This window comes from Homarus americanus, unplaced genomic scaffold (genome assembly GCF_018991925.1).
Source record: "Homarus americanus isolate GMGI-L3 unplaced genomic scaffold, GMGI_Hamer_2.0 scaffold37032, whole genome shotgun sequence".
Classification (NCBI taxonomy): domain Eukaryota; kingdom Metazoa; phylum Arthropoda; class Malacostraca; order Decapoda; family Nephropidae; genus Homarus; species Homarus americanus.
In genome coordinates, this window is record NW_024731852.1 from 1,790,698 (window position 1) to 1,818,346 (window position 27,649).

The 27,649-nt window shown below is 38.5% G+C and overlaps 1 protein-coding gene across 8 annotated transcripts in view; it reads left to right on the forward strand.

Moving 5' to 3' along the window:
- The window catches only part of LOC121867924, a 50,877-nt gene that overhangs the window by 16,230 nt on the left and 6,998 nt on the right, over nt 1-27,649 (forward strand). For 6 of the 8 annotated variants that reach the window (XM_042368065.1, XM_042368064.1, XM_042368066.1 and 3 more), the window contains 8 exons: nt 125-232; nt 3,362-3,503; nt 4,716-4,981; nt 5,467-5,607; nt 6,274-6,393; nt 8,339-8,495; nt 13,502-13,677; nt 18,911-21,203. In XM_042368065.1, the coding sequence (XP_042223999.1) occupies nt 125-232; nt 3,362-3,503; nt 4,716-4,981; nt 5,467-5,607; nt 6,274-6,393; nt 8,339-8,495; nt 13,502-13,677; nt 18,911-18,914 (1,114 nt within the window). In that variant the 3' untranslated portion in view covers nt 18,915-21,203. Of the gene's footprint in view, nt 1-124; nt 233-3,361; nt 3,504-4,715; nt 4,982-5,466; nt 5,608-6,273; nt 6,394-8,338; nt 8,496-13,501; nt 13,678-18,910; nt 21,204-27,649 lie in introns of those variants that run through there. The other 2 variants (XM_042368067.1, XM_042368068.1) reach the window with 2 other exon arrangements.

Sequence of the window (27,649 nt, forward strand, 5' to 3'; positions counted from 1 at the left end):
CGCTTAACGCGGACTCTTTCAGGAATGCACATTACTCGTTAAGTGGGACCTTACTGTTAGCTAAGTATTACACTGAGTTATAGAATAATAGAAAAGATATTGAAAATTTTTTTTTCTGTTCCAGGTTGTATGTAGGAAACACTGATGCTAAAAAAATGAAGAGGAAGAGATTACTGGGCATCTTCCCCACTGCAAAGAAAATTACTCTGCAGAAGTTATCTGGTGGTGTAAGGTAAGGTATGGGGGATTTTTTTCAGTGTTTGAGAGATGAAAATCAGGTGTATTTTCTGGAACTTCCGAGAAAATTTTTCTGTTACCCCGAAAATTCCGGGGATGAGAGATCTTTTCCCGCTTTGAGAGAGTCGTCTCGTTACCCGGAAATATCTCATTCCCGGAAGTGCTCCGCACCAATCGTTCCGGCTAACGGAGATATCACTTTATATCAAATTTGAATCTCGGCTTTGGCAGGGTGCTATTGAAGAATAAGTCAAGTGTGGTTAGGGGAATTTTAAGGCATAAAACAAAAATAGTGCTTCTTTAATTCTATGAAATTAATTACTTCTCCAGCCAACACTCTGGCCGATCATTTCCTGTAGTCAGACAGAGCCAGCTGTAGGCTTTAGGGGCCCTAGGCAGGACCGGATTTGTGCTCCCCTTTATCTCACGGAAAAATGGCCCGCTACCGCCCCTCCTGGCCTCCCCTCCTCAAAGGGAAAGCAAATCAATATTAACCATTTGTTGTTGTTGCAATTTATTATTACTTCAGTAATTTATATCATTAATATTTCTAAAATCTGGAATCTAGAATTTTTGCTTTCTGGCTTTCTTTGAAGCAAAATCGTTTATACTGTAATGTCATCATATGACACTTGTTTCCCCGGCATTATTTATGCTAATGACAGCAAGCCCAGTAAGCCAATCCTGATTCATCGTAGATCTTAGGTATTTTTTGATAAACTTAAGCTTTGAGAAGCTCCTCTCTGTTGAAGCTACAGTTACAGGCAAAATGACTGCTATCCTCAGGGCTGTCAACATGTTTGGAAAAAACTCTTTTGTCTGCTTTTCATATACGTATATATTTAATAAGCTCCAATGCTGTCATATTATCAGAGGGTAAGTCTGGTAGATTTCTCATCTCAAAGGCCAGTTCTTTTCCATTAATATCTGACTCCACCATAGCTCAGGGTTCTTTGAAGTGAAAGAGAACTCCAAATTTGTCTCTAACTTCTCCCAGGCTCTGGAATCTTTCGCTGAATTTTGTGATGATTGAGTCTACCACCGTATTGATAAAAGACACTTCTAATCTTCCCAAAGCATCAGAAATTGGCTCATCTAGAGCTTCATATTCAAAGGGTCTCTTTGTCATTTGAAGTCTCTCTTATTTTTAATCTTCCTCTTTCCTACGTTTTCTTTTCTCGGCACCTGATAAATACTTTCATTTGGACGTCATTGAAATTTACAGACAGTGGTATGATGGTATCGCCCTCAGTCTCACTCAGTGTGATTGAGTCAGTAACCACTCCACGACTGAAGGGTACTGCATTTGATCGCTGACTGTAGCTTCATCTTTCATCTCACCGGATAGAAATATTCTACACCTGTCAAAACTCAAAAGAAAAGAAAATGTGAAGGACTGTGGTTATAGCCTTTTAGGTAATTCAGCCTTATGCCTGTGTGTTTAAGGTCAAACTATTATTTTTGGTGGATGGGCCCAGGGAGTTAAAGGTGTCCCAGTGCCCGACATGGTGCCGGTGGTGTCGTAATGTGTATGATGGACTGAAGTGTGATATTGCCTAGGATGGGAAATTGTCAGGAAATAAACTAAAACAGCAGAACAAGAATTAATTATGTTATTGTACGTAGAAAATATCAAGAAAGCAGTAATAATTAATGTATTGTAATGCTTTTTAAGGTTAAAATTTTCATTAAAAGGGTTCCTAACTTGGCAGATAACTTTTCACTCTCGGCCAACCTCGGAGATTTTGAACTAAATTCCTGAAGGGGGCATCAGGGGCCCCCTTATGGGCTGGGAGCCCAAGGCGGCTGCCTAGTCCACCTATGCCTTGAGCTGGCCCTGAGGACAGACTTTCAAGTGTCAGAAATAGTTTTAGTTGGCTAATCTACAAATATTATGGTTAAGTAAAATATGCAAGATATTGTATGATTAATGGCAAATAATTTACAGATTACTAACCCACACACTGAGGAATACTTGACATATAACATACTAGTCTGCAATCACACATGTGCACCATCTGCTTATAAGCAAAGAGACTAATTTGACTGGGGAACCTTACCAAAATTCTTCATCGGGGGTTACAGAACACAAGGATTGGTGAGTGTAACCTAATTTTTTTTCTTTGTCTGTACCTCCCATATCTACTGCTCTGATGCTCTGAACACAGAGGCCAAAACTTCTCATCTGCCTACATGCACCCAGTTGACATGTTAATTGCAAAATTAAGATTAATTCCTTACAAAAGTTTCAGTGGTTAAAACTCTTTTTGAACTTATTGGGACAGATCAGTTCAGTTTTTATCGAACAATGTTTATTTTTTTTATTCCAATAAAGAATAAAAACATCAGAATATAAAAAAAGATTCATTGATTACTATTGCTACCAAAACATTGTGTTGATTACCGGAAGATAAAATTAATACAGGTTGACAATCGCTTATCTGAAATCCTTGGGGCCAGATGTGTTTTGGATTTCAGAATGGTTAGTTTTGGTTATTTATTTATTTATTTATTTTATTTTATTTTTTTATTTTTAACAGGGATTAGCCCACCCGGGCACAGGTCACTGACCCACATTAGGGTCTGGGGGGTGAAAATGTAATAATAATAATTCACAGGTCTAGGTCTTGTTTCTCACTTTTGATATTTTTTCATTCTTGTATTTCTTTATTATTTTTATTATTATTATTATTACCGGGTATTATTGGTATCATTAATATTTTATTTTTGTGTATTTATTATATAGTTTATTTACTATGAATTATTATTATTATTATTATTATTATTATTATTATTATTATTATTATTATTATTATTATTATTATTATTATTATTATTATTATTATTATTATTATTATTATTATTGCTACATTTTTGCCCCCCGGGCCCTGATGTGGGTCAGTGGCCTGTGCCCGGGTGGGCTAATCCCTGTTAAAAATAAATAAATAAATAAATATGTATGTTTTGCTCCACTAAAAACCTTTCAGTTTTCAAAGGTGTTCAGTTATTGGAATTTCGGATAAGGGGTTGTCAACCTGTAGTGAATTTTAATGCCACTTTTGAGTTAGGGAGACATAAATCTTATCTGAAATTTATATTTCATGTTCTCTTCCTCTGATTTCAGGCTTTATTTTGTGTATTTTGAGACTCCAGAAGAAGCTCAGAGGGTTTTAGAAGCTCAGCCATATTGCATTAATGGGCAAACATTGGTTCTCAATAATCCAAAACTTGTAAAAAAAAATGGATCCGAAGAAACTGAAGATGAGGTGAGTTTACTGATTTATTTGGAAATACTATAAAGTAATATGTATTTAATTGGGATTCATGTTCTTAAATTCCTGTGAAGTTGTCTTCTCTTGGTGTGGGTGGGGATAAGACTGCTTGGGAAGGGAATAGCATCTACAAACTCACCTGACAAAGACTTGATTAACTAGCTGAGGTAATGTATAACAAACTTTTTACAAAAGATATGTCTTTCATCAGTAGATATATTGTACATGTATAATATCAACAAGAATTTCTTTATAATTTTTAATTTTATATCACAATTCTGTTAAGTCTTAGTAGTTGGTTGTTTTGTCATTACTGCAGTCACTAGGGTAGATGGAGTCTAGGCCTAGTGGACCCCAGGCAGCCCCTGGATGCCAGACCCCAGATCTTGTGGGGTAGCTTGTACTGCTGACTGTGCAGGTTTTTAGTAGTGTAGTAATTGAAAGCACAGTTTTATTCCTCCACCCCACTTGGCCTCTTTGATTAATTCATCCTGTGCCTCTTGACATCTGAGTGTTATGTATTCACCAAACTCATACTTACTCATAGATAGGACATTGTAGAACACGTACATTTACTGTGCATGATTTACAAGAAAGAGCGATTTTATATGTTTTTACTGTTTTAGTCAACAAGGTTAATCCAAGATGGAGGAGTTGAGAGAGAAAATCAGGTTAGGTGGGTAATCTTTTATTAATTCAGGGAGTAGTAGTGATCCTGCCTTGCTAGATAAAAGGGCACCTGGAAGTCCTACATATAATGTCCAGTTCCCAGTCTGTAAAAGTGGGATGGTGATAGGAAGGGCATCCAACCTTGAAACTTGCTTCAGATGTGTTTGATGGCAACTGGGACACCATGCCATCTGGTACTCATGGCTAAACCATGTAAACATGGAAAATATCCATAAATCAATGGTGGTGGTGATGATGATGGGGAGTTTATACTTTTGATTCCAGCCAACTGGTATCATAGCAGGAAGGGTCATGCATGAGTGGGGAGGGGGGTGAACTAGAAATCTGGGACTGAATGTTTTTTAATTTATTTTGACTGAATAGTATTGGTAACATTACTTTCAGTCCTTTTAAGATTGTGAAATACTCAATAAATTTAAGGACAGATGCACTCTTATGTTTTCATTAATCATTAAATCAAAATTATTGATTTTTGTTTATAGAATAATCCGAGTAATTAATTTACATACTATTCAGGATTTAGCCAAAGGAGACAAAGTGTGTTCTGAAAACATTGCTCAAACAGCAGAAGATGAAGAAGCTAGCATGCAACCAACCGTTCATTCAGATGATTCAGATGAAGAGCTTGAAGATAACCAAGCAGTTGAACTGTCTACAGTGAAAAATGATGACATACATGAAGTACATTTTTGTCTCCCAAAGTCTAAAAAATCATTGAAGAATCCTGATATATTAAGGCTGCTAACAATACTGGAGAAGGCTGCTGATATCAAGATTCATAGGTATGTATATCAGAATATAAACATATACTGTACAGGTGTTTCCAGTCACAAATGGGGCTCATTCCTCAGATGAAAAAGGATTCTTCAATCCTGCAACATACATGTTCAGAAGTTGTTTACTGTGACTTAATTATATACAGTACCAGGTATATCTGGATTATTCCCACATATTGCTCTCTGCAATAAGGTAATACATTTCTTTGTGTTTTTAATTGTATAATTGCATTAGTGGGTGTTATTGTGATTGTCAGTCTGTTTCTGCAGAAAACTGTATTGGTGTATCAGCTTTAACCTCTCTAACCATGTATTTATGTGTATCTACAGAAATAGTTCATGTATTGTATTAAGCACAACAGTGATATTGGGAATATATTTTGTTATTTCCTATCAGTAATCAGAGTTTGATATTTCACTTAATCAAAATTTAATGGTGTCGTATGATTAGTTTATTTACTAATTTATTGTTCTATTTTTTTTTCTTCCAGAGAGTTTCATGTGCTGTGTCCAACAGAAGATGTTGCACAAAACATAAAGATTGCAATAGAGAACTTTGTTGTACATGGGGAGAATATCAAAGTTATCAGCAAGTATAAATCCTACAGAGAGCCTGTTGTTGACCCAAAGTGGTATGCATGAGTTAATATTTCAGTGCTCTTTTTTTATTTTGTGTGAGTGATTTCAGAATCAACCCCTCCTATTTATGACAGGTGGCATAACTTCAGAGATAACTGGCATGAGAGCTATAGGGAACTGGTTGGAGGAAGAGGAAGAATCACCTCTTGGTAATAAGCTAGACCTAAAGTTATAGCCAACTGTATCCTTTCCAATATTCATCTTTATTTATTTCTTTGGCTTGTACTAATTTCTTTTTGGTTTTAATTTTTCATATATTCATATCCTCTCTTTCTTTTGTTTGTTGATATTGATGCATATAACTGTATTATTTTGAAAACAACTTTGCTCTGTAAGTGGAATTTGAAGCTGTTAAACAAAGAATCACCCTTGTTACAGGTCTGGATAAAATTATTACTCTTATGAAGTACAATCACCAAGTACTTGAGTCTCATGGGCCATCGGCATCCTCAAAATGAATCTTTCAACTACTGTATACCATTTCTTTGCATAATTTCATTGAAGGTGTGAAAATAGTAGGGAACAAAATATTTGTAGAAGGGGGTACATATTTCTAACTCAAATAATGGAGGGAATGAAAAGTACTGTATATAGAAGGAAAGAGTAAAATTGGAAGAGGATAAACTGTATCCATGATATTATTTTGTATATATTTCTAGCTTGCACATTGGAGGCCTCCCTGCAGGGACTACAACTGAGGATGTGACGAAACTTTTTCCTGCGGCAGAAAGAGTTGAACAGAGAAGTCCTGGTAATAATGATAGAAATATAAACAATGAGTAAGAATTTTTATTTATTTTTTTATTTAGTTCTTAAAAGTTGATTGTTAGTTGCTGATGTGTAGCACCTCTCTAGCCCAGACTTGTACTCTACCTGAGAACCTCCGTTGGTCGTAATGGAAAAAATCTAGAGAATTGTTTCAAGTTAATACAGTACATACCTCAGGGCTCAGACAGTTAAAATATACTAAACCTGGTTATAGTAAGAGGTATGGGACCTTCCAACACTTGAGCTGAATTCAACATCGGTTCACTTTGGCTATGCAGTACTTGTGCCAACACAGGAGTGCTGTCCCCAAAAGAGACCTGTTATTTGTGTATGTTTATAAATGTTTGATGTCTGAATTCATTCATAATTTGAACATTGAATTTCTTATGAGCTTGTTTAACTGGACAAGTAACATCTCCGTTAGCCGAATCCCTCTTAACCGGAACTCTCCGATAGCCCGAATTGAAATTAGCTCTGAATTTTCCAGAAAATTCAGGGTTTGGGAAAGGGTTTCTGACGGGCACAATTTCTGCAAAATTCTGATAAAATTTTCCTGGTACCCGGAAAATTCCGGGATGGGGGATTTTATCCAGGTTTTAGCAAATCATCTCATGACCCAGAAATGTCTCATTCCCGGAATTGCTCTGCACCCATTATTCTAGCTAAAAGAGTTAACAATACTATTTTTGTAGCTATACCGTAAAATATGGTACCTCCGTACAGTGCATAATTTGTTCTTACAATACTGTATATTTCGGCATACAAGGTCATGGGGTGTATAAGACGACCCCCCAAAATTTCCATTTAAAATGTAGGTTTTGAGCTATACTCGGTGTAAACGCAAATCTGACACTTACCACTGGGAGCTTACTGCCCCAGTAGTCCTTTACCAACCATCCCACTGACCAGTGGAGTGATGTTGTCAAACATACTGCTAAGCAACGCATCCTTGGTTATTTAAAATAAGGCCATTTCACAAAAAAATCACTCTAAAGGGCATAAATAAACAAATATATACTTTACCAGACCTTCGGGGTCAACTGTCAAATGTGTCACTCACCTCACCTCCCCCCACCCCCTCTCTCCCTCCCTCCCTCCCTCTCCCCCTCCCTCCCTCCCTCTCCCCCATCTTCTCAGCCAGGGTTTGGCTATTTAAAGACGGGGTTTGTTAAAGACGGCTGTTTATTTACTTCGGCGGCAGTTGCAAATGGCGGGCGGTGCATGATGATACCTGCGTTTATTATTTTATGGTATGTTAGACAGATTTATAATATATTTTTATTATTTTAATAAACACACTAAACCACAGGATGTAGAGGTTCGGATTTTACACCCAGCGTTTAAGACGACCCCTAATTTGGGGCTGATTTTTTTAAGGTTCAAATTCCGTCTTATACGCCGACATATACGGTATTCTAATGAAACATTGTTTTAGTATTTAATTTTTTTCCCTACCATTTGTATTCCACCTTGAAAAAATAAAAACAAAAATAAAGTGAGTGTTAGTTGCCAGATACTACTTTTTGATTGAAAGCTTCTGGACATGGTGACTTCATTTATTTGGCCGATTATACATATACAGTACAGCACTGTACTGTAGTATGAATTATTGTAATGTAATTTTTCTATAATTGTTTGCATCAGCAGGTGTACAGTATGTGTATGTCACTGTATGTGGGGATACCTACTAGATGTGTATTGTAATTTCATAAAAATCCAATTTTTTTTTTTCTTATGTCTAAGTTCCATAATTATTCCAAGCTCAAGAGGTGTTACTAAAGCACTAGTAATTTTATTTTCTTCATAGATATTGGTTCATCTAATTTGTTTTAATGTCAACACTCATTATTTTATGATTTACATGAAAGATCCCATTTAGGGACAAGATTGATGTTTGTGTACTAAAGAATTTTTGTGATGGATTAATAGTGATTTAAAAAATTTATATTTTTCTAGGTCCTGCTTTGTATACTTTAATAACGAGTCAGATGTTAAGAATGCAATACAGTCCAAACCATTTTACATCGATGGTAAAGAGGTGTGTGTAGATGAAGCCGTACCACATATTAAAAAAAGACCAAGACCAAAGTTTCAGAAAAGGAAATTCAAGAGAGTAAGTATCAATTTTTTTTTTGTACTTGTTTAACGAAATAAAAGTACATTCGTGTTTACACTTGTCTGTGTATATAGTATTGTGTGTGAATGTAAAGTACAATACATAATAAAAAAATGGGGGGGGGGGACTACATGAGATCAGGACCCTCATAGTCTCTGAGGTTGGGATTTTGTGTTTTATCTATCACCAGGGACAGGTGTAGATGGGTACTAGGTGCTGCACAGTTATGGAAGTCCCAAAAGTGAAATACTGTAGTAATGAGTTGTTTTGTTGAGGGTGCATGAATATAGTTTTTATGAGGCCTTCCCATTTCTACCACTTATCTTAATTGTGATTGCTGAAATGCATGTATTAATACAAGCAAGAGAATAGATGAAAGAGAGTAACAAAAAAGGGGAGGTGAAAGAAAAATGGTAGGGTAGAGAGAGTTGTGAATGAATGAAAGGAAAGGGTAGATGTATTGGGGGAGAAGTAGAAGGGAAAGGATTGAAGGAAAGAGAGGGAAGGAAGATAGAGCAAGGGAGAAAAGAGAATAGTATTAAGGTGATGGTAAGGAGAGAAAGGATGAATCATCCTATCAGTGTGATTGAGGGGAAATTCAGGAAAAAGAAATGAAAACAAAAACATTTGAGATGGTATCAGGAAATGCCCAATTTTTTGGAGAGAGTTAATATCAGGAGTGAACAAAGAAAGAGATAAGGGAAATTAGAGCTAAGAATATGGCAATTAGAATGTACCTGTATATAAATGTGAAGCTTTACAGGCTGTTGCCAACTTCAAGGTTTTGTAAAAAAAAATTTGGTTGCATTTCTTATTCACATACTGTAGTTGTATTTAGTCTCAAGAATTTATGCAATGGTGCATTGAATCTCCATTTGAAACATTTTTAATATTATTGATTTATCTGCTAAGACTTTTATTATGACATCTTTAATGTTTTTATATATGTACAGTACAGGTACTGTATATGGTTAATGTGATAAGCTTTGTCTTTGCAGAGATTTTATGTAATTTGTTTTGTGAATCTGCTTAGTTTTAGAAATTATAGAAATCAGCTGTACAGCGTGCCCTTAAAATTTGCGGGGGTTAGGTTCTCAAAATGGTTGCGAATAGCCAAATACGCAAATAACATTTGCTGACCCGGGGAGGGGGGTAATTTTTACTCGTGTGCAAAGAAATGTACTGCATATTCCCTTTATGTGTTTGCTCTTAGGACAATTATTTCTTTTATCTGTACAGTAATATCTCCGTTTGCCGGAATCCCTCAAACCCGGAAATCTCTGATAGCCGTAATTGAAATTTGCTCGGAAAATCAGTCCCTAAACCGGAGTTTTCCCAAAATTTTTGCCTTTAGCAAAAAAAATTCCAAGGTTGAAAATCGAGAGAATTTTCTGAAAATGTCATGAATAAAGTTGAAAGTTAAAGTATTTTTGGGGGGGACGTAACCTGACTCAGTGTCAGGTGTAGGTAGGGCGAGGGATTTGTGGTCTTATATTACTGACCTGATGGAATGTCAGGTCACCCTTTCTTGGCCGGGAGATTAGTGGGTCTCACAACCTGAAGATGTCTTGAATAAACACAAAACCTAAGTATTGTTTGGGAGATTGTGATAAGTATAAGTATAAATGAGCAAAGTTGTATCCCTTCAACATTACATTACCTAACATTTTAAAATATAGAGTGAGAAGGCAGAAAGATGTGGGTGATTAGAGAGATGGAGTGGTAACATGCACCAGTGTTGCCAAGCGATAAGTTCCTCAACAGCTGATCTTTTAATTCGCCCCGTGCAGTCACACAACAAGACCCTCACTGTATGCTTGTTGTCTTAATTCCTGTGTGTGTGTGTGTGTGTGTTTTGAGCTTACCAAGCACATTGTAGAATTTGAAGAAGTTGATGAAGAGTTTGTACAGGAGCCAGGTGGTGAGGTGACATGCCAAGACACTTACACAGCACACACATTAAGAGCACTACTAAACCATTGTCTTATAATATTTTACATTTTAATTTCTAATTAAAATTAATTGATAGCTCAACAGAGCTACTCTTGCACTTGGACAACTGATCAATGAATAAGCCAGGGCATATGGAGACTCATACAATAGTAATGTCAAAGCTTTGAAACTGCAACCACATAAATTATCACAACCTATGCTCAAATGTACTAAGTTAATTAATAAAATTATTATGTATGGTGCAAAATAAGGGATGTTTATACTCAAATTAATCACTATCTTACAAGAATTCCAGCAATGCAAGTTATATTATCCTAAGCCAAGTCAGTGGCTTTTTATAAGCAAAAAAATAAAACACCTCTGCCTTTCATAATCAGAATATGCGTTAATCTCCCCACCTTCCCCCTCCTCCCAGCTGAAGGGAGAAGGGTCTATTGGGGGGTAAAAGTGATCCCCCTCCTCTAAAGGCGTCGCCTCACTGTCTGTCTACTGTACTGACTCATTCATGATACAATAATGTTTATTTGTTTTTCATTAATTAGTACAGATATGTTACTGTAATAATCTGTGCTTATTTAATACATATACCCACCCAACACTGGGTGACTTGACGTTGCATCAGTTCAGGTTAGTAACGTGACCCAATAGTCTCCCACCTAATCTTCATCGCAAGTGTTAAGACATGATTAGTTATGTGTTACAGTCAATTGAGTGAAGTGTGCAACAGAGACGTGACCGATCGCCTAAGCGACTAACGAGCCGATTACTGGTGAAGAGGATAAAAGTAACCGCTATATTCACGCCCGTAACATATAGAGCTTTTGGTTTTTAAATATATTTATTAAACCAAACTTTTAGATAAAGTATATGTAATGATTGTTTATCAGACCACAGCTTACAGCCCAGAGAAATACGATGCATATAACAGTAAGTAGATACCCACGTGGTAACCCACATAGGTTGACACACCCTACAGTGGCAGTAAGACCTGACCCAGGAGAGATCACGGACAAGGTACCCGAGTTAACCCGACATTATGACCGTGTTACTCAAAAAACTACACCTGGACAAGCTGTCCAGACCTGACCCAAGATAGGTCAGTCTCATTGACCCAGAGTTCTCACCGCCACGTGATTAGCTTAACCCGGCGACATAACCATGTTACTCAAGAAGCTACCCTCCAGCGAGCACACCTGTCACCTGACTAGACACACACAGATTAATGACATCTTCCGGCTCACGCCAATATAAAGTCCCTGCAGCTCCTTCACGGGGCATTACTTGCACATCACTATCGACAGAAGACGGAGTCACGCTCGTCACTAGTCGAGGTCGGGAGGGAGACTTCCCTCCCCAGCACGGAGTTTCCAGCTAGCAGAGTCTCCCACAGGAGACAGAGTCCAGCAGCACCTACAGATATCCCCCAGCCACTGGGCCTCCCTCAGGTCACACACGAGTTATTTGTTAGAGCGATCCAAGGGCGAGTTACTTACGGTGCGAAGTGTATCCAGTTCATGTTTGTGTCCCGACGACCAGGTCGTAAGTCGAAAATAATACATAGAAATTCTAAAATGGGTGTCTCTTTTTCTTCTCAGCACCACGAGAACTCTCACTTTTATGCTTGCCAGCCATTTTAAAGGGAATTACCAAAAAAAATTTTGTCAGTACACAGCGCGATCACTAACGTCGGGACTCGAAAATACGTAACGTGAAAAATATTTTATACGACCATAGCCGTCGTATGTCCGGGTTGTTGTAAGTCGAATATGACGCAAGTCGAGGTGAGACTGTATATTAATGTGACAAATTTGCGTGTGTGTGAGTGCGAGTTAAATATCAGCTGTTGAGTGCTTGGCAATACTCATTTCCACTCCATCTCTCTAATTACCCACACCTTTCTGCTTTCTTACTCCATATTTTTAAATGTTATGTATTGTAATGTAATGCTCATTTACACTTATACTTATCACTATCTCTCTAAAAATACTTTGGGTTTCATGTTTATTCAAGACATCTTCAGATCGTGAGACCCACTAATCCCCCAGCCAAGAAAGGGTGACCTGACATTCCATCAGAAGGTCAGTAATATGAGACCACTAAACCCCCACCCTATCTCGACCTGACATTGCGTCAGGTTAGATACACGAGACCCACTAATCCCCCACAGCTCCATGGGAGTGGAAAATACCAGTCTTTGCTGTAAAACATAGCTTCATTCATGCCCATATCATATAGAAATTTTAATTTTCAAATATATTTATTTTACCATACTTTTAGATAAACTATTGTGGATTATTATAGTAAAGAAGTGGAGTTTCTAACTTAATTAGAACTGCATTTACAGACTCCGGTAGTTTAGACTTGAGGAAAACATCCCCAGCACCCAGAAACATTCTGGGGAAGTTGGCTAGTGTCTGTGTGGGCAAGATGCCTAGCTTAGACACTCGGAAACTTTTCCCAGTAACCGGAAAAGATTCCGGGGATAAGGGATTTTTCCGGGTTTGAAAAAGTCGTCCGGTTAGCTGGAAATCTCTTATCCCTGGAAATGCTCTGCACCAATTGTTCTGGCTAACAGGGATATCACTGTATTGTATATTTGTGTGTGTGTGTGTAGATGCACACACACAAAACACATACATATAAATAATAATTGGAAAATCCTCTCACAAATAATTAGAAAGAAATGTATTAAAAATGTGAGTCTACCCTCACATTAATAACAAAGCACAGAGTGGACTTGAGGGTAGACTCTCTTATTTTTGATACATTGGTTCTGATTATTTGTGAGAGGATTTTCCCATTATTATTTATTTGTATATGTGTGTCTACACACACACACTCATACATGCAATACAGGTAAAATGAATTACTGTCCCTAGAACGAATGGGTCCCAGTCGCGGCTGCAAAAATTCCAGCAGTTTTAAAACTATCCTTGGATATTCTTTGGTACATCCAGGGTGTCATCCTCGAATAATCAAAGTCCGCAAATTGTCAGGGCATGCTGTACTGTATTTCCATATGACCGATTAACTTTTGACAACACCTTCAGAATAAACGTTTTTGTCACCGAGCCAATGACTATCATGATTTCTACCAGAGCAACGAGCAGCACTACCGCCAAGATAAGTATCAAAACCCCCATCGCAACTATCGTGATGAGCAGAAACCAACAACAAGTAACAAAACATCACTTAGCAGATATGAACAATTTACTGCATACAACTGGTACGTTGAAAATTTATTTTAAATTCTGAGTGTGTGTACATATGTACAGGTAAATGTTAGTGCTGTAAGTGTGAATCAATCAGCTAAAAACAGAAATGCATATGGTTATGAAACAAAATAGTTTATGGAAATAAATACTGTATGAACATTCCTATAGCAAATTAGGGCTATTTATTTCTATTGTTAATATATCTATTAAGCAGAGTGTAGGAGGGTTAGGCAGTGGAGGTGAGAGTGGTGGAGGAGGCCTAGATAGAGGGAGTTGACGAGTACTTCACCTTTCCCCCACTACAATGAAAAAATCTGAATTGATGAGAAAACGGGAATTTTCAAACTGGATTACAGGGACCACGAGATACAGACAAAGGAAAAATAAATAAGAAAATGGATAAGGGAATCCACAATAGTTTATACTAGAAGGCATATAGTTTATATGACCCCAGTAAACAGTTGGGGTGGAGGTGAGCGAGGGGAGTAGGTGAGCAAACCCTCCTACGCTCCTGAGATGTGAGATAGAGGCTGATGGGGAGGGAGACACAGGGATGATAGTGGGGACTTTGGGGAAGGGCCACTAGCTTAGCTTAACCCCTTGACCCATATACCAAAAGTGAAAAATAAAACATATTAAAGTAAAATTTATATAAAACATAATAAAATACAATTAATTACATATATTATGTTTACAAAAATTAGCTCCTTCTCCGCTCAAATCATTCTCTGGGTGATGCAACACAGTTTAGTCAGGCAGTCACTCAGCTGACTCAAAGATTAGGGGAGGCAGTGCGACTGGGTTGGTGATGCAGTTATAGTCTACTGCCTCCTCACATACAAACCCATGCTCTTCATTTTTTTTCATTTTATAGTTTTATTTTATATTTTCTTTATTTCTATATCACCTTAGCATATTGTAATGATTTTTCCACTGGTTGCAATATATGACATGTAACAATGGCAACATGTGTAGCCATCTAGCAGTTCACCTCATCCTACATCAGTCTATAAAAACCAGCCTGTATTGATAAATACAGTAATACCCCATTTAGCGCTCAGGATACTTTCCTGGATAATAGAGTGCTATTTTTTTACCTATGAGATATATACAGTATTGTATATGAAGGGTATAGGTATTAATAAATACATACAAATAAACAATATTGTATTATGAATGACAGTCACTTGATGAATAGTAATGAAGTAGTAGACTGGGTGGGAGGGAGGGAGTAGGGAGACAGTGGATATTGTATGGCTCTGCTCTGGTTAAAGCTAATCCATCTCTGCATCACTGAAATTATGATTTAGGTGGTGATAATAGAGGTAGTGGTATGATGTTGGGGTTGGTGATAATAGTGGTGGTGGTGAGGAAGATGTGGTAAATGGCGAGGTGATGCATTTATTGGTTTCTTTGGTAACACTGTACCCGCAGATGCTATTGAACAGAGAGAGCCGAGAGGGTCAGTGTTTTGAGTGTTTCTTGATATGTGGAGTAGGAGGGGGAGAGAATAATCTTGCATGCACTTTTTTTTAGGTGTTTCCATTTTGTGGCATTAAAGAGGAAGACCAGGCAGGGGAGGCATAGGTGATCTTGGGAAGTATGAGTGTTGACTGAGGAGCTCGGGCGCAGGAACTCCGGGGAATTTAAGTCAGCGGAGGAGGTGGAGAAGAAACTGGAGGATTTGACAGTTGTACTCACCCAGGTTATGCTGACATATCCTTCTTAAACTGACACCTAGTCACCTGCAGGCATAACTAAGAGAAATAGTTTTACAGTAGAGTTGTTCCTTAGTTATAGTTCAAGATTTAATGCAATTTTTAGGTTGGATTAGACATGGTTTTATATTTGTGTTCTTTTCATTACACTTTGTATTTACTCAGTGTATTGACAGAACATAAGGGGTGCCATTGCAGTTAATAGTAATAGAAAAGGGAAAAAAGTGAAACTGTGTGGATGGAAGGTAATCAAATACTGTACAGCATGATAACAATTGACTATTTGAGTCATCTTCGGACTTGCAATTTGTGTCTTTATTAATATGAATTTTGGCTGGTGACACTATGACTTTGTGGGCCAAAAAAAAATATTATTACAGCCTGCAACATATGATGGAAAGCATTTTGAAAATATGTGTTGATGGAAATAAACTTGTAAAATCCCTCACTATTTTAACCAATTGTGCTTTTTGTAATAAAAGCACCAAATTTGGCACACATGTTGACTTATAGTGAACAGATCTGGATATGGTCCCACCGCAGATTTAGGTGCCGGCGGTCGTTGCAGCCATTATCCAAAATGGCCACCAACAATAACTGATATTTTGCTTAATTGCCCTGCTGGGTGTGACTGTATGTTGGGAGTGGAGTTTAATTCACTGCAAAAGAACTAAAACTACTAAGCGAATTATTATATTCGTATAGAAATAATAGAGTAATTAAACTAATTAGTGCTGCGGCACTGTATATTCTACAGAAACGTGCCTATGATTGCTTCTGCTTGCGAGAAGTTGACCAAACCAAATATCTGCCCAAGTTCAATGCCTAATGCAAGAAGAGAGAAGACACCTCCTTGTCCCAGTACTGGGCAACAGTGCTAGAACTAGAGCTGTCTATACTGGTGTATGTGCGTTCTCTGTGCCAATCCTCGTTCACCGTGTATCTTGATGCACTGACGGGACTGGTTCCATGCCCTAGACCACACTAACTATGCAAGGTGGGTCCCTGTTAACCTAAGGGACTTGACAGAACTTGAAAAAAAGCACCCAGATGTAGTCAGAGAGTTCAATGCAGGCAACTTCACGGTGCAGAAGACGAGGAAGGTATTCTCATCAATCTCGATTGATCAGGCTCAAGAACAGAACAACGCCTGCATCAAAGGAGATGGAGGAGCTGTGGGCCTGACAAACAATCCCAGTGCCCTGCGGTGTTGGATGGCTTCGGGTCCAGAAGTTGCGAGAGTGGTAGAAGAGTTCAAAGGCGAGCACCGGTACTGGAGCAGGCAAAGAGACACTCACCGTCATAACCAGATTCCCGGTGTGCAAACCCTTTTGAGGAGGAAAGCCTGAATCTGGTGGCCCTTCACACCAAGGAGATTGCCAGTCCTTCTGCAGCAGAGACTGTCAGAAATGCGAAGAGCATTGGCCAAGACCAGTTCCAGACCTTCACCAGAGAACGTCTGATGGAAGGAACCAAGCCCGCCGATGCTATTCTTCATCGAAGCAAGCTGAAGGTGTTCAGTGCTTTCATCTCAAGTAAGGGAAGCAAAGGAAAGGAGCAGCTGGCCTCTCTCAAGCACGATGTGAGCTTTTCTCGTGGCTGTATATTGGCTGCGAGACAAGGGATGGAAACCTCGAAGAATTCTTTCGTCACGAAGATCAAGCGTGTCCTCCTGCGCTCTCTGATGGAAGTAGCATCTGTCGATGTATGAAGAGTGACCTCCTTGCATGCTTAGGGGATCTCACTGTTGCCCAGACAGAAGCTCCTCCTGCCACCAGTGTAGTTCTTGATGGAGCAGCTGTTCTCCAGATGCTCAAACCAGCAGCAGCCAAGAACTTTTAAGAATATGCCCAGGAGGTCATCATCCCATACATGTCAACAAAGCTTCAAATTGCGTCACGGCTTGACCTGGTGTTTGACAGGTATGTTGCCGATTGACTGAAATGTACAGCGAGAGCAAAACTTGGACAAGGAGTCTGCAAACTTGTGTTGGGTTCAGCTACCATACAAGGAAACTGGCAGAACTTCCTCAGGGTGGACAGCAACAAGACGGAGCTGTTCAAGTTCCTGTCAGACGCCCACCTCACGTGGTTTGACAAGGAAAATAAGCAGCTTGTCATCACCGATGGACAGGCAGTCCTCAGCAAGCTAGTGCTCCCCGATTTGGCATCGATCGCCCCATGCAATCACGAAGAAGCAGACAGTCGCATGTTGCTGCATACATCCCATGCAGCCCAGAATGGCCACCAGCAGATACTGATCCTGACTGTGGACACAGATGTCGTGGTTTTGACTGTCTCGGTGGTCCAAGGGATGCATCAAGAAGATGAACTGCGGTTGGCATTTTGCACTGGCAAGAGTTTCCACTATCTCGCAGCCCATGAAATGGCAGCCTGTCTGGGACCCGAGAAGGTGTGGGCACTGCCTATGTTCCATGCCCTGACAGGGTGCGACACTGTGTCCAGTTTTTCTGGTCATGGTAAAAAGACTACCTGGGCAAATGGGCTGTCTACCCAGATCTGACAGAGGCACTGCTGAAGCTTTCTGCTGCATCAAAAGTCATACCTGAGGATGTCATGCACATCATCGAGAGGTTCGTTATCCTCCTGTATGACAGAACCAGCTCATGCATGGACATCAACAAGGCACGAAGGAAGCTATTCACCAAAAAGAACAACGTGCAGCTGATTCCACCAAGAAAGGCAGCCTTAGAGGAGCATGTCAAAAGGGCATGTTAGGGGCCAAACCCTGGTACCATCACCACAGCTGCCTCTACCAACCAGCTGGGGGTGGACAAAGAATGCAGAAGGCTTGTACACGCCGTTTTGGACGACACTACCTGGGGCTGCCCACACCTGTTATGAGCTAGTCTCTTGCAGATGCAAGAAGGGATGTGTGAAGGGTTGCTAGTGCAAAAAGGCTGAACTTGAATGCACAGTACTGTGTGTGTGTGTGTGTGTGTAAAGGACTGCTCCCATCATTGACTAACTAGATTGGTGAATACTGCTCCACAACTCGCTGTACTTGCAAATCCACATACTGTATTCACCAAAGACGTAATAAAACCATGTTTAATTTTGGTTTATCTCCTTTGTCCTTGTCTTTTAACACCTTAGAATGTCAACTGCGACTATTTTAGTCCCGCAATATGTCTTGAAGTGACTTTTCTGGATACCGCCATTTTGGAAAATGCCTGCCACGGCCGTCGGGAGCAAAATATGCAGTGGCACCATATCCAGATTTGTTCATTATCTAAAAGTCAATAGGTGAGCCAGATTTGGTACTTTTATCACAAAATGCACAATAGATTTGCTATGCCGCCCCACTATAGTATTATTTGGTAGTTACTAATGACAGAAATTAGAATAATTTGGAACAAAGTCATTTTATGTCCTAACATACTACAGAACAGGTATTACAGAGCATCAGTGTGTTATATGGAGAAAATTAAAGATGAATTTATTAATATTATTTTAAATGTTAGAAATCTTATCTGAAAAACACTTAATATTATTTTCTTTTTCAGGTAAATTTGTAAAATCAAACACTTTGCTGTTGGCAAAGAAGATACCATTAAGTAGCAAGATGGGGAAGAAAGTGGTGAAGTCTAATGTGTTGTAGATTCATTTATCTCAAACAAAATTAAGTGATGAGTATATAGGTGGTATATTGATTTTTCAGCAAGCTTGGGATTGAGAGCAAACTTGATACTGCAGTGAAATATCCCAAATTTTAGAAATAATAGGTCAAAGATTATACATGAATACCTGCATCAAATAAAGTAATGGAAAATATGCCAAATGCTATAGGATGCAATCTCTAGATGACCCCAAAATGATATATCTACAAGTTTTTGTTAGTAAAAAGCATGGAACCAAATTTTAAATTAAAGTGAATCATGTAATTGTTTTATAATACAGTAGCTATATTTACCAAAAAGATACTGGTAATATATTGCATTATGTACAGTGAGCAAAATGGTGGTCTTGGGGTGTATTAATTAACATAACATATACTGTACAGGCTTAAGTTTGTAAACTATAATGCAGCTCAATATGTACTGTGCAATGACAAAAAATACACAATGGTAAGGGTGTATATATTCATGCATGTATGTGTACATACTACTTGTGGATGTTTAGGAAGGTCTATTCTGCCATTGTCAAGTCAAACCATAGATGTAGTGGGTGTTGAACCAATTCCATTTTTAGAGGTTGTACATAAATTGGCTCTTTGACTTATAAGTATAGAAAGTGTTTAGAGCTAATTTCTTTGAAGTAAGAGTTGTGAACTCTTGATATAACTTGCCAGAGAATGGTGTGAAAGCACTAATTGTGAACCTTTAAGTCCAGACTTGACCTATACTGGCACATGTTCAGACATATTGAAGAGCCTGTACATAACCAATAACTGACAATCAAGCAGGCTAGTAAGTTGACCTGTGGTGAAGAGTATAAGGGCATATTCACACACAAATTTGTTTGTAGTCTCATCTGCATCCAGTTGCTGCACTATTTCTTGTCTTGCTTATTGGGAATGTAACTGTTTTTGAGTAGAAGATGCTGGAGGCATTTATTGATTATTATTTTTTAGATGCCATAGGTATCGTGGGTGCAGTTTTACTGCCATTTTTTTAAACACTCGGGGCAGCAAGCCCGTAGAGCAATCCCGAATGTCGGGTTACTGTTTGGTAACCCGTCAAATGGATTCGTCAAACTCGAATATCAATCCCGAAGATCGGGTTACTATTAAGTAACCCGAACGTCACAACTCGAGAGGGTTGGTATGCCTCATCCAAGATAAATATAAACAAACCAGGTCGATCTGCGTGCCAAAATTGAAGTAGAAACATGAGTTGTGGAGATAAAAGTTCATCTTCAAGGAAAAGGGCAGATTTCACAGCCAATTATGCCAGCGTCTGCACCAGCAGGAACACTTAGATCAACCGATCCAACATCAGGATCACCCGTGCCACCAACAGCAGCATCAACATCCAGTCACAGGGGGAAGAGAAGGAAGCAGGTGAACAAGAGGAATGAATGCTTCATTGCCATTATTAAGGACAGTACACAAGAACCGAATGGTGCTATATTGGAGGCTTTAAAGGCCTTCACTAGTATGTACAGTACATTATCAGCCCAGTCTGTGCGTAATGTATTTAGAGCAAGCATTAGAGTTGTTGACCAGTGGCATATGTCAAGAGTGCAGCCATAATTCCACCTCTGGCTGTGGGCAATCAAGTTAAATTGTGGAGACTTTGCCATCAGTGTCATAATTGATAATGTATAAACTGTGATTTTTTTCTATCTCTCTCTCTCTCTGTTTAAAATTTTTTCTTAGGTACTTAATGGAGAATATGAAATATTTTTTGTTTCAACACTCATGTTTTTTTTGTTTTTTTCTTTTGTGAAAACAAATAGATTCTTTCAACTTAATTTGTGATACAATGTCAGATACAATTAACAGTACTGTGATACTGTGTATTGTACACTCATACTTATTGGAGAAATTTAATTGTCTTTTTTTTTTATCTCTGTTTACTGGGTTTTTTTTGCACAGTGGAAATGAGAAATCATATTTTATATGATCAAATATTTGTTATGATTTTTTATTATTTTACTTCTTGTGAAACCAAAATAGATTCAACATAGTTTTTGCGAGAATTTCATATACTGTGATACTGTGTATTATACATTGGTCCCTCGTTTAACGAACACAATTCGTTCCAGAAGGTCGTTCGTTAACCGAAACCATTGTTTCAATGGGATTTTGGGTAATTGGTTCCAGCTCACTGAAAATTACATACAAACTAAAAATAAATGCAGTAAAGTACACTTACATTGAGGTGTGCATGTAGAAGGCTTCTGGTTGATGATGACGATGATGATTGGAATTAGAAGTGGGGGTGGAGGAGAAGAGAGAAGAGAAGGAAGTGGAGGTGGAAGAGAAATCACCCTATGCTTCATGCCGCCATTTCACCCATAAAATTTTAAGTTCACTAGGTGTAATTCAAGATTATTTTCTTTAAATCAACACTGCACTGCACTATATATTGTCAATATGTAAAATAAATTTCAGAATGACCACTAATTGTACTGTAGAAACGTATAAATAGTTTATGTTCAAGAGAGTGTAGGGGTATCGAGATATACTGTAAATGTTGTCTAGCACTCGGGATGGATGGAAACTCTAAGGTGGTTTTCTTGTATAATATAAGTTATATGATAGACAGTCTGGTGCTGGAGGTGCCGTGTGGTGAGGGGCTGCTCAGTAGAGACGTTCGGTGAGTAGCGTGTTGAAGGAGGTAGATGTGCAGGAGCTTCGTTAGAAAAGATGTTGCCTGTTGCTGGCCTCCTGGTTGAATGAATGCTGACAGCGTGGAGCTTGTTGGAGGAGGTGTTGCTTGTTCAGGAAGATGGGCAGAATGAGAGTTGGTTGGTGAGGAAGCTCAGAGAAGGACAGCTGGTGGGTCGCCATGCTCGCTGGCGGGAGCTAGGACCGCCAGGCAGCGAGGAGATGCGAGGGCCGCCAGGCAGCGGCGGAGGAGGTGTTGCTGCTTGTTGTAGAAGTGAGGCCGGAATGAATCTCAATGGAGAGACAGAGCTTATATACCCAGCAGCCGCGAGTCCTCTATGAGTCATGTTGGGAAAACCCGAGAAAGTCGCCGGTCTCTAGTTTCGTTGCTAGGTTACCATACCATCTGCTGTCGCCGCTCGCTTGGTTGCTAGGATACGGCGGCGCATCGGAATGCGATACGCAGTTGTAGGGGAGACGTCCACTACAAGAGTCTCAAGCAAGATGTTACCTCCACTGAGCAGAGACACAAACTGACGCCTGCTGGGTGAGTCAAGTGGCTGTTTGGCACACTAAAAACTAGTTTCCTGTACTTCAATTATGTTCAATAATTGTTAAAATTACTAAAAATTTTCATATTAAAGTTTTAAAATTATTGAATAGTACAACCTTCTTCATATTTACTCAAATGGGAACGAATTTAAGCCCTAGAACCAATTATTGTATTGGCGGACTAATATTCCAGCTGGTGAGCAAGCGAAAACATGTTGAGAAGAATTCGTAAGAAATTTATTAACCGATTTTTTTTTCGTTAACCGAATTAAGACTCTTATGGAAGGTAATTCGTTAACCGAGGGACCACTGTATATTCATACCTATTTTGGAATTTTAATCATCCTTTTATTTCACATTTCTTTTGTACTTTAATTACAATTTCAATACAGGTACAGTACAGTACTTCTAAAATCTTTCAAGAATGATAATTGCTATAGCTATATTTGCAATTTCAAACTAAGTATGATTACTATTAATTTATATACAGGACTGTACAGGTACTGTGATCAATTTGGTTTTACTGCTTGTTCTTATTTAGAGGAACTAGAATTGTTATGGATTTGTCTGACACTTGCAAACTATTTCAGTACAGTATAGTACTTTGAAACCTTTAAAAATGTGTACATTTATTATTTCAAGAAAAATACTAAACTGTTTGAATGATATAATTTTACATACAGTGACCCCTCCTTTAACGAACTCAATCCGTTCCAGAAGGTCGTTCGTTAACCGAAAAGTTCGTTAACCAAAACCATCGTTTCAATGGGTTTTTGGGTACTGTAATTGGTTCCAGCTCACCGAAAATTTCCTAAATTCAACAAAAATGGTAGAAAAGTTCACTTACTTTGAGGTGTGTATGTAGAAGGCTCCTGGATGATGATGATGATGATGATGATGGGATTTAGAATGGGGGTGGAGGAGATGGAAGAAGAGAAGGCATTGGGGTGGAAGAGAAGTCACCCCATGGCGCCATTTCACCCATAAAATTTTAGTTCTCTGGTGTAATTCAAGATTATTTTCTTTAAATCAACACTGCACTGCATTATATATTATCATTATGTAAAATATATTTGAAAATGACCAATAATTTGCTTGGAAACACAGAAAAAAAGCGTTTAGTTGAAGAGAGTCTCAAGCAAGATGTTACCTCCAGTGAAAACAGAGAGAGACTAATTCCTGTTTGCTGTGTTAAGAGGCTGGATGCCGCGCATTAAACTAGTCACTTTACCTTCAATTATGTTCAATAATTGTTAAAATGACTAAAAAATTGAATATTAAACTTTTAAAATTATTGAATAGTATAAACTTCTTGATATTTACTAAAATAGTAAGGAATTTAAGCCCTAGAACCGATTAATGTATTGGCGGACTGATACTAAAGCTGGTTGCCCGGTCAGTGCAAGCGAAAACATGTTGAGGTCGGTTCGTAAGAACTTCGTTAACCGAATTTTTTTCGTTAACCGAATTGAAGATCCTTATGGATGGCAGTTCGTTCATCGAAATTACGTTAAACGAGGGGTCACTGTATACTGTACTGTACTGTACTGTACTGTACTATATTTTTCTTTAGTCATGCCAGTGTAATTCCTTTTTAATTTTGTTTGAATTTAAATACTGTTTCAAGTTGTACTATGATAATGTTTGGAGGAAATAAAATATGTTATTTAAAGCCAAAAAATTTATTGGAAAATAACCTTGATAATAAAATTATCTAAAACAATTTTTTTACCAAACCAATAATGCTTCCATTTGCCCTTACACTTGCTCTACTTTCAAACAAACTACATTATACAAATCAAAACCGTGTATCAATTACACCCCTTTACATCAATTTAGTTAAGCTGTGTTCCCTCCAGGGCTTCTAATAGGTATTTGAGACCCATCAATGCAGCCAAATGCACCAGACATCCCTGCAATGGTGTGAAATTCATCTACAAGTTTTTGAATGTTGTTTGATTCTGGAAAGTGGATGTAATCTTTTGCTGTAAGGGTCAAAATAGTTGCATAGCTTCTGACAAACTTTCATACTGATGACACAGAGATCTTCAAGCATTTTGCCATACTAATTTGGAAGCTGCCACTGCTAAAGTATCTCAATGCAGTTATGAGTTGCAGGTGTGCAGAATACTGTATCCTGTAGGATATATATATATATTTTTTTTTTTTTTACTGTTTTGTCTAACATTGCTTATCTTGATTATAGTAAACAACAGGTCTCCTATGATGATATATATTACTGTGTTACATTTTAAATTTTTCAGAGAATCGCCCTCCATAAAGTGCAACACACAGGTGATATCCCCGTTAGCCGGATTAATTGGTGCAGAGCTCTTCCAGGGATGAGAGACTTCCAGATAACAAGACTCTCAAACCATGAAAAATCGCCACATCCCTTGAATTTTTCCGGTTACGTTTAAAAGTCTCCAAGTTTAAACATTCTTTCATCCTCCGAGACCAAGGAAAAAACTCGGAGAGTTTCAGTAAGTTTTCATAAAAATTTCCAGAAATTGTGCCTGATATTTAACCTCGAAATTTGCTCCAAGGCCTGAAATCAAATTTAAGAGATTTTTTGGAATTAACCCCCTCCCCAAAAAAAAAACATTTTCAACCTTAAAAACTCATTCACAGACCCGAAATGTTGAAAATTTTCCTGGAAAAACTCGCAGCCAATTTCAATTCCGAGAACGTATTGGCGAATTCTGAGTAATGAATATATTACGGCACTGTAATTATGGCCTGGTGGTATTATTGTACATGGGAGGTGGGATTAGGGGTTTTCATGGGTGCCGAGTACTGTACAGGTACTCCCCGACTTAAGACTGACTCGACCTATGTCCATCTGCACATACGACCGCGCAGTCGGGACCAAAAAATTTTTCAAATGACGCGCACATTTTCTATACCGAAACGTTTCCATCCTGGACGAGACCGTGGCTTGGGTCACCGCGTGGGTACAGCTCCCACTCAGTAGAGCGCTTAGTTGGTGTTTGGCTGTCGTATCCTATACCGATCGCGCTGTGTACTTACGAAATTATCGTATTTAATTGACTTTATAATGACCGGAAAGCGTGCGAATGAGAGTGCTGGTGGTGCTCAGAAGAAAAGGAGACAGGTAAAACTGTAGCAACAATTTCACCCGACTTAGGCTTCTCGCACTCGACCATATCCACTATTCTGAAGGACAAGGAACGTATTCGTGATGTAGTGAAAGGAACAGCACCTATAAAGGGAACTATAATTACGAAGAAAAGACAAGACCCCATTCACGATATGGAAAAATTATTGGTGATATGGATAGAAGACCAAATATAGAAGCGTGTACCCTTAAGCCTTCTAACCTTACAGGCTAAAGCAAGAAGCCTGTTCCAAAGCCTGAAGGAGCAGGCAGGAGATGAGTGCAACCAAACCTTCACAGCAAGTCATGGGTGGTTTAACAGATTTAAGAACCGCTACAGTTTACATAATGTTAAGGTGAGTGGAGGGGCAGCTAGTGCTGATGTTGGTGCTCTGAGCATATGTGTGATGCATGTTATGGGAAATGGTGGTAAGGTGTGTTTAGTATTAACCCAGTCCAGGTGTGGAAACCGCGCTCCTCGCGGTTGATTTTCACACGTGAGACGTAAGAATTCCTATCCACAGTTGTGAAGGACTAGTCAGTGCCTTAAAAATACGGGTGCATTCAGAACCTATGTGAGATTGAGAAGCATGTTTTACGGGTATTGGTGGAGAAAAACATTCATGACTCCTGAGATCTAGAGAAAGTACTGACAACGACAGCGGAGCACCCGCCTGCCCGATGGGTCACGTGATTTTCTTGGGTTTCTTGTAAATGCCGGCCTCCTCGGCAGGCTAGTAGTTACACCCTTCGGGTTATTGGGCAGTTAGGATTGTAGTAGTTGTGGGTCATCCCAGACAGGCTATGATTGATCCATGTGTGTAGTTAATATTTCTTAATCTTATTTTTTATACCATTTCTCAGTGACTGATATTATTTTGTTGAATGCCCTTAAGGTATGTTCATGTGTGGAGTTAACAGTTCTTAATAATTTTGATACTGTTTCTTAGTGACTGATATTATATCTGCTGTGTAGTTAATATTCCTTAATATTGTTGATACTATTTCTCAGTGACTGATATTATCCTGTTGAATGCCCTTAAGGCCTGTTTATGAGTGTATGTAACATTTCCTAATATTTTGATACTACAGTATTTCTCAGTGACATATTATCTTGTTGGGTGTAGTTAATATTCCTTAATATTTTTGATACTATTGTTTTCTGATGTTTATGTGGCACTAAGGGATGTGAGATAACGAGGAACTGTTTTCAGATGAGCTCCTCATTCTGGTGTAAGTAGCACTGTTACCTTAGTAGTGCTCATAAGGCATTTAATATTTCTACCTATTTTTGATATCATGTATAACCTTTGTTCTCCAGTGTAGTGTTTTAAGCCAGGCTAAGAGGTGCACAAATGTTGGTGTACCATTATTGGTTGTGGGTGTAGTGTTGGAGGGAATAGAAGTGTAAAATTTTACAGTGCGTCTCATTCACCCCAATCACAGGTGCTATCTTTCCACGGGTCACGGAGAATATTTCAAATTAATTGTGTTTGTGCTGGTTCAGGTTTTTCTCAGGGGGCGCTTCCACTGCATTACCATCCGCAGGTTTAGCATACACGTCATTTCAGCAAAAATATTACATTTCCATATTTATTTCTGAGAATATATTCATTCAGTCACAGTTAAGGTAAAATATACTTGTGATGTAATATTTTAACGAAAATACCCGGTATTTAGAAATACGGAATCGTAGTTTTCTTTTGTTTCAAATTTAATTAACAAAGATTAATGTTTCAAATGTAATGAAAAAAAATTTATGTCCAGTATCTATAAATAAACGTTAAAAAATGAATACTTTATGTTTTACATCGTCCTGTGCATACCATACCATGCATTTGGATACTTTGGGCTTGCTATGATGACGCAAGAGATCTGCCCTGGCAACTGCACCGACACTCACAGCTGGTGGTGCGTTGGTGCGTCGTTTCCATTGTTTACTGGTAGTTACTGGTAAATATTTTTCAACCTAACGAAACTATTACCCATTTAGAGGTCGACCCCCAATTTTTTGCCAAATAATTTGGTCTTAAAACCTCGAACTACACACAGGTATATACTGTGCAGTAAATAAGGACATGGAGGACCAGGGTTTTTTTTTTGGGGGGGCAGCAAAAGTACACAGATTTTTAACATTCACGGGTACTCTGTTAGCTAACCCCCGTGTATGTTAAGGGCCGACTGTATGTGTGTATATATATATATATTAAAATGGTCATATAAACTTACATTTATACTGTATGTATTTAAGCAATGCAGTTACATAATGAACCTAGTATAGGTATATAAATAATGTACATA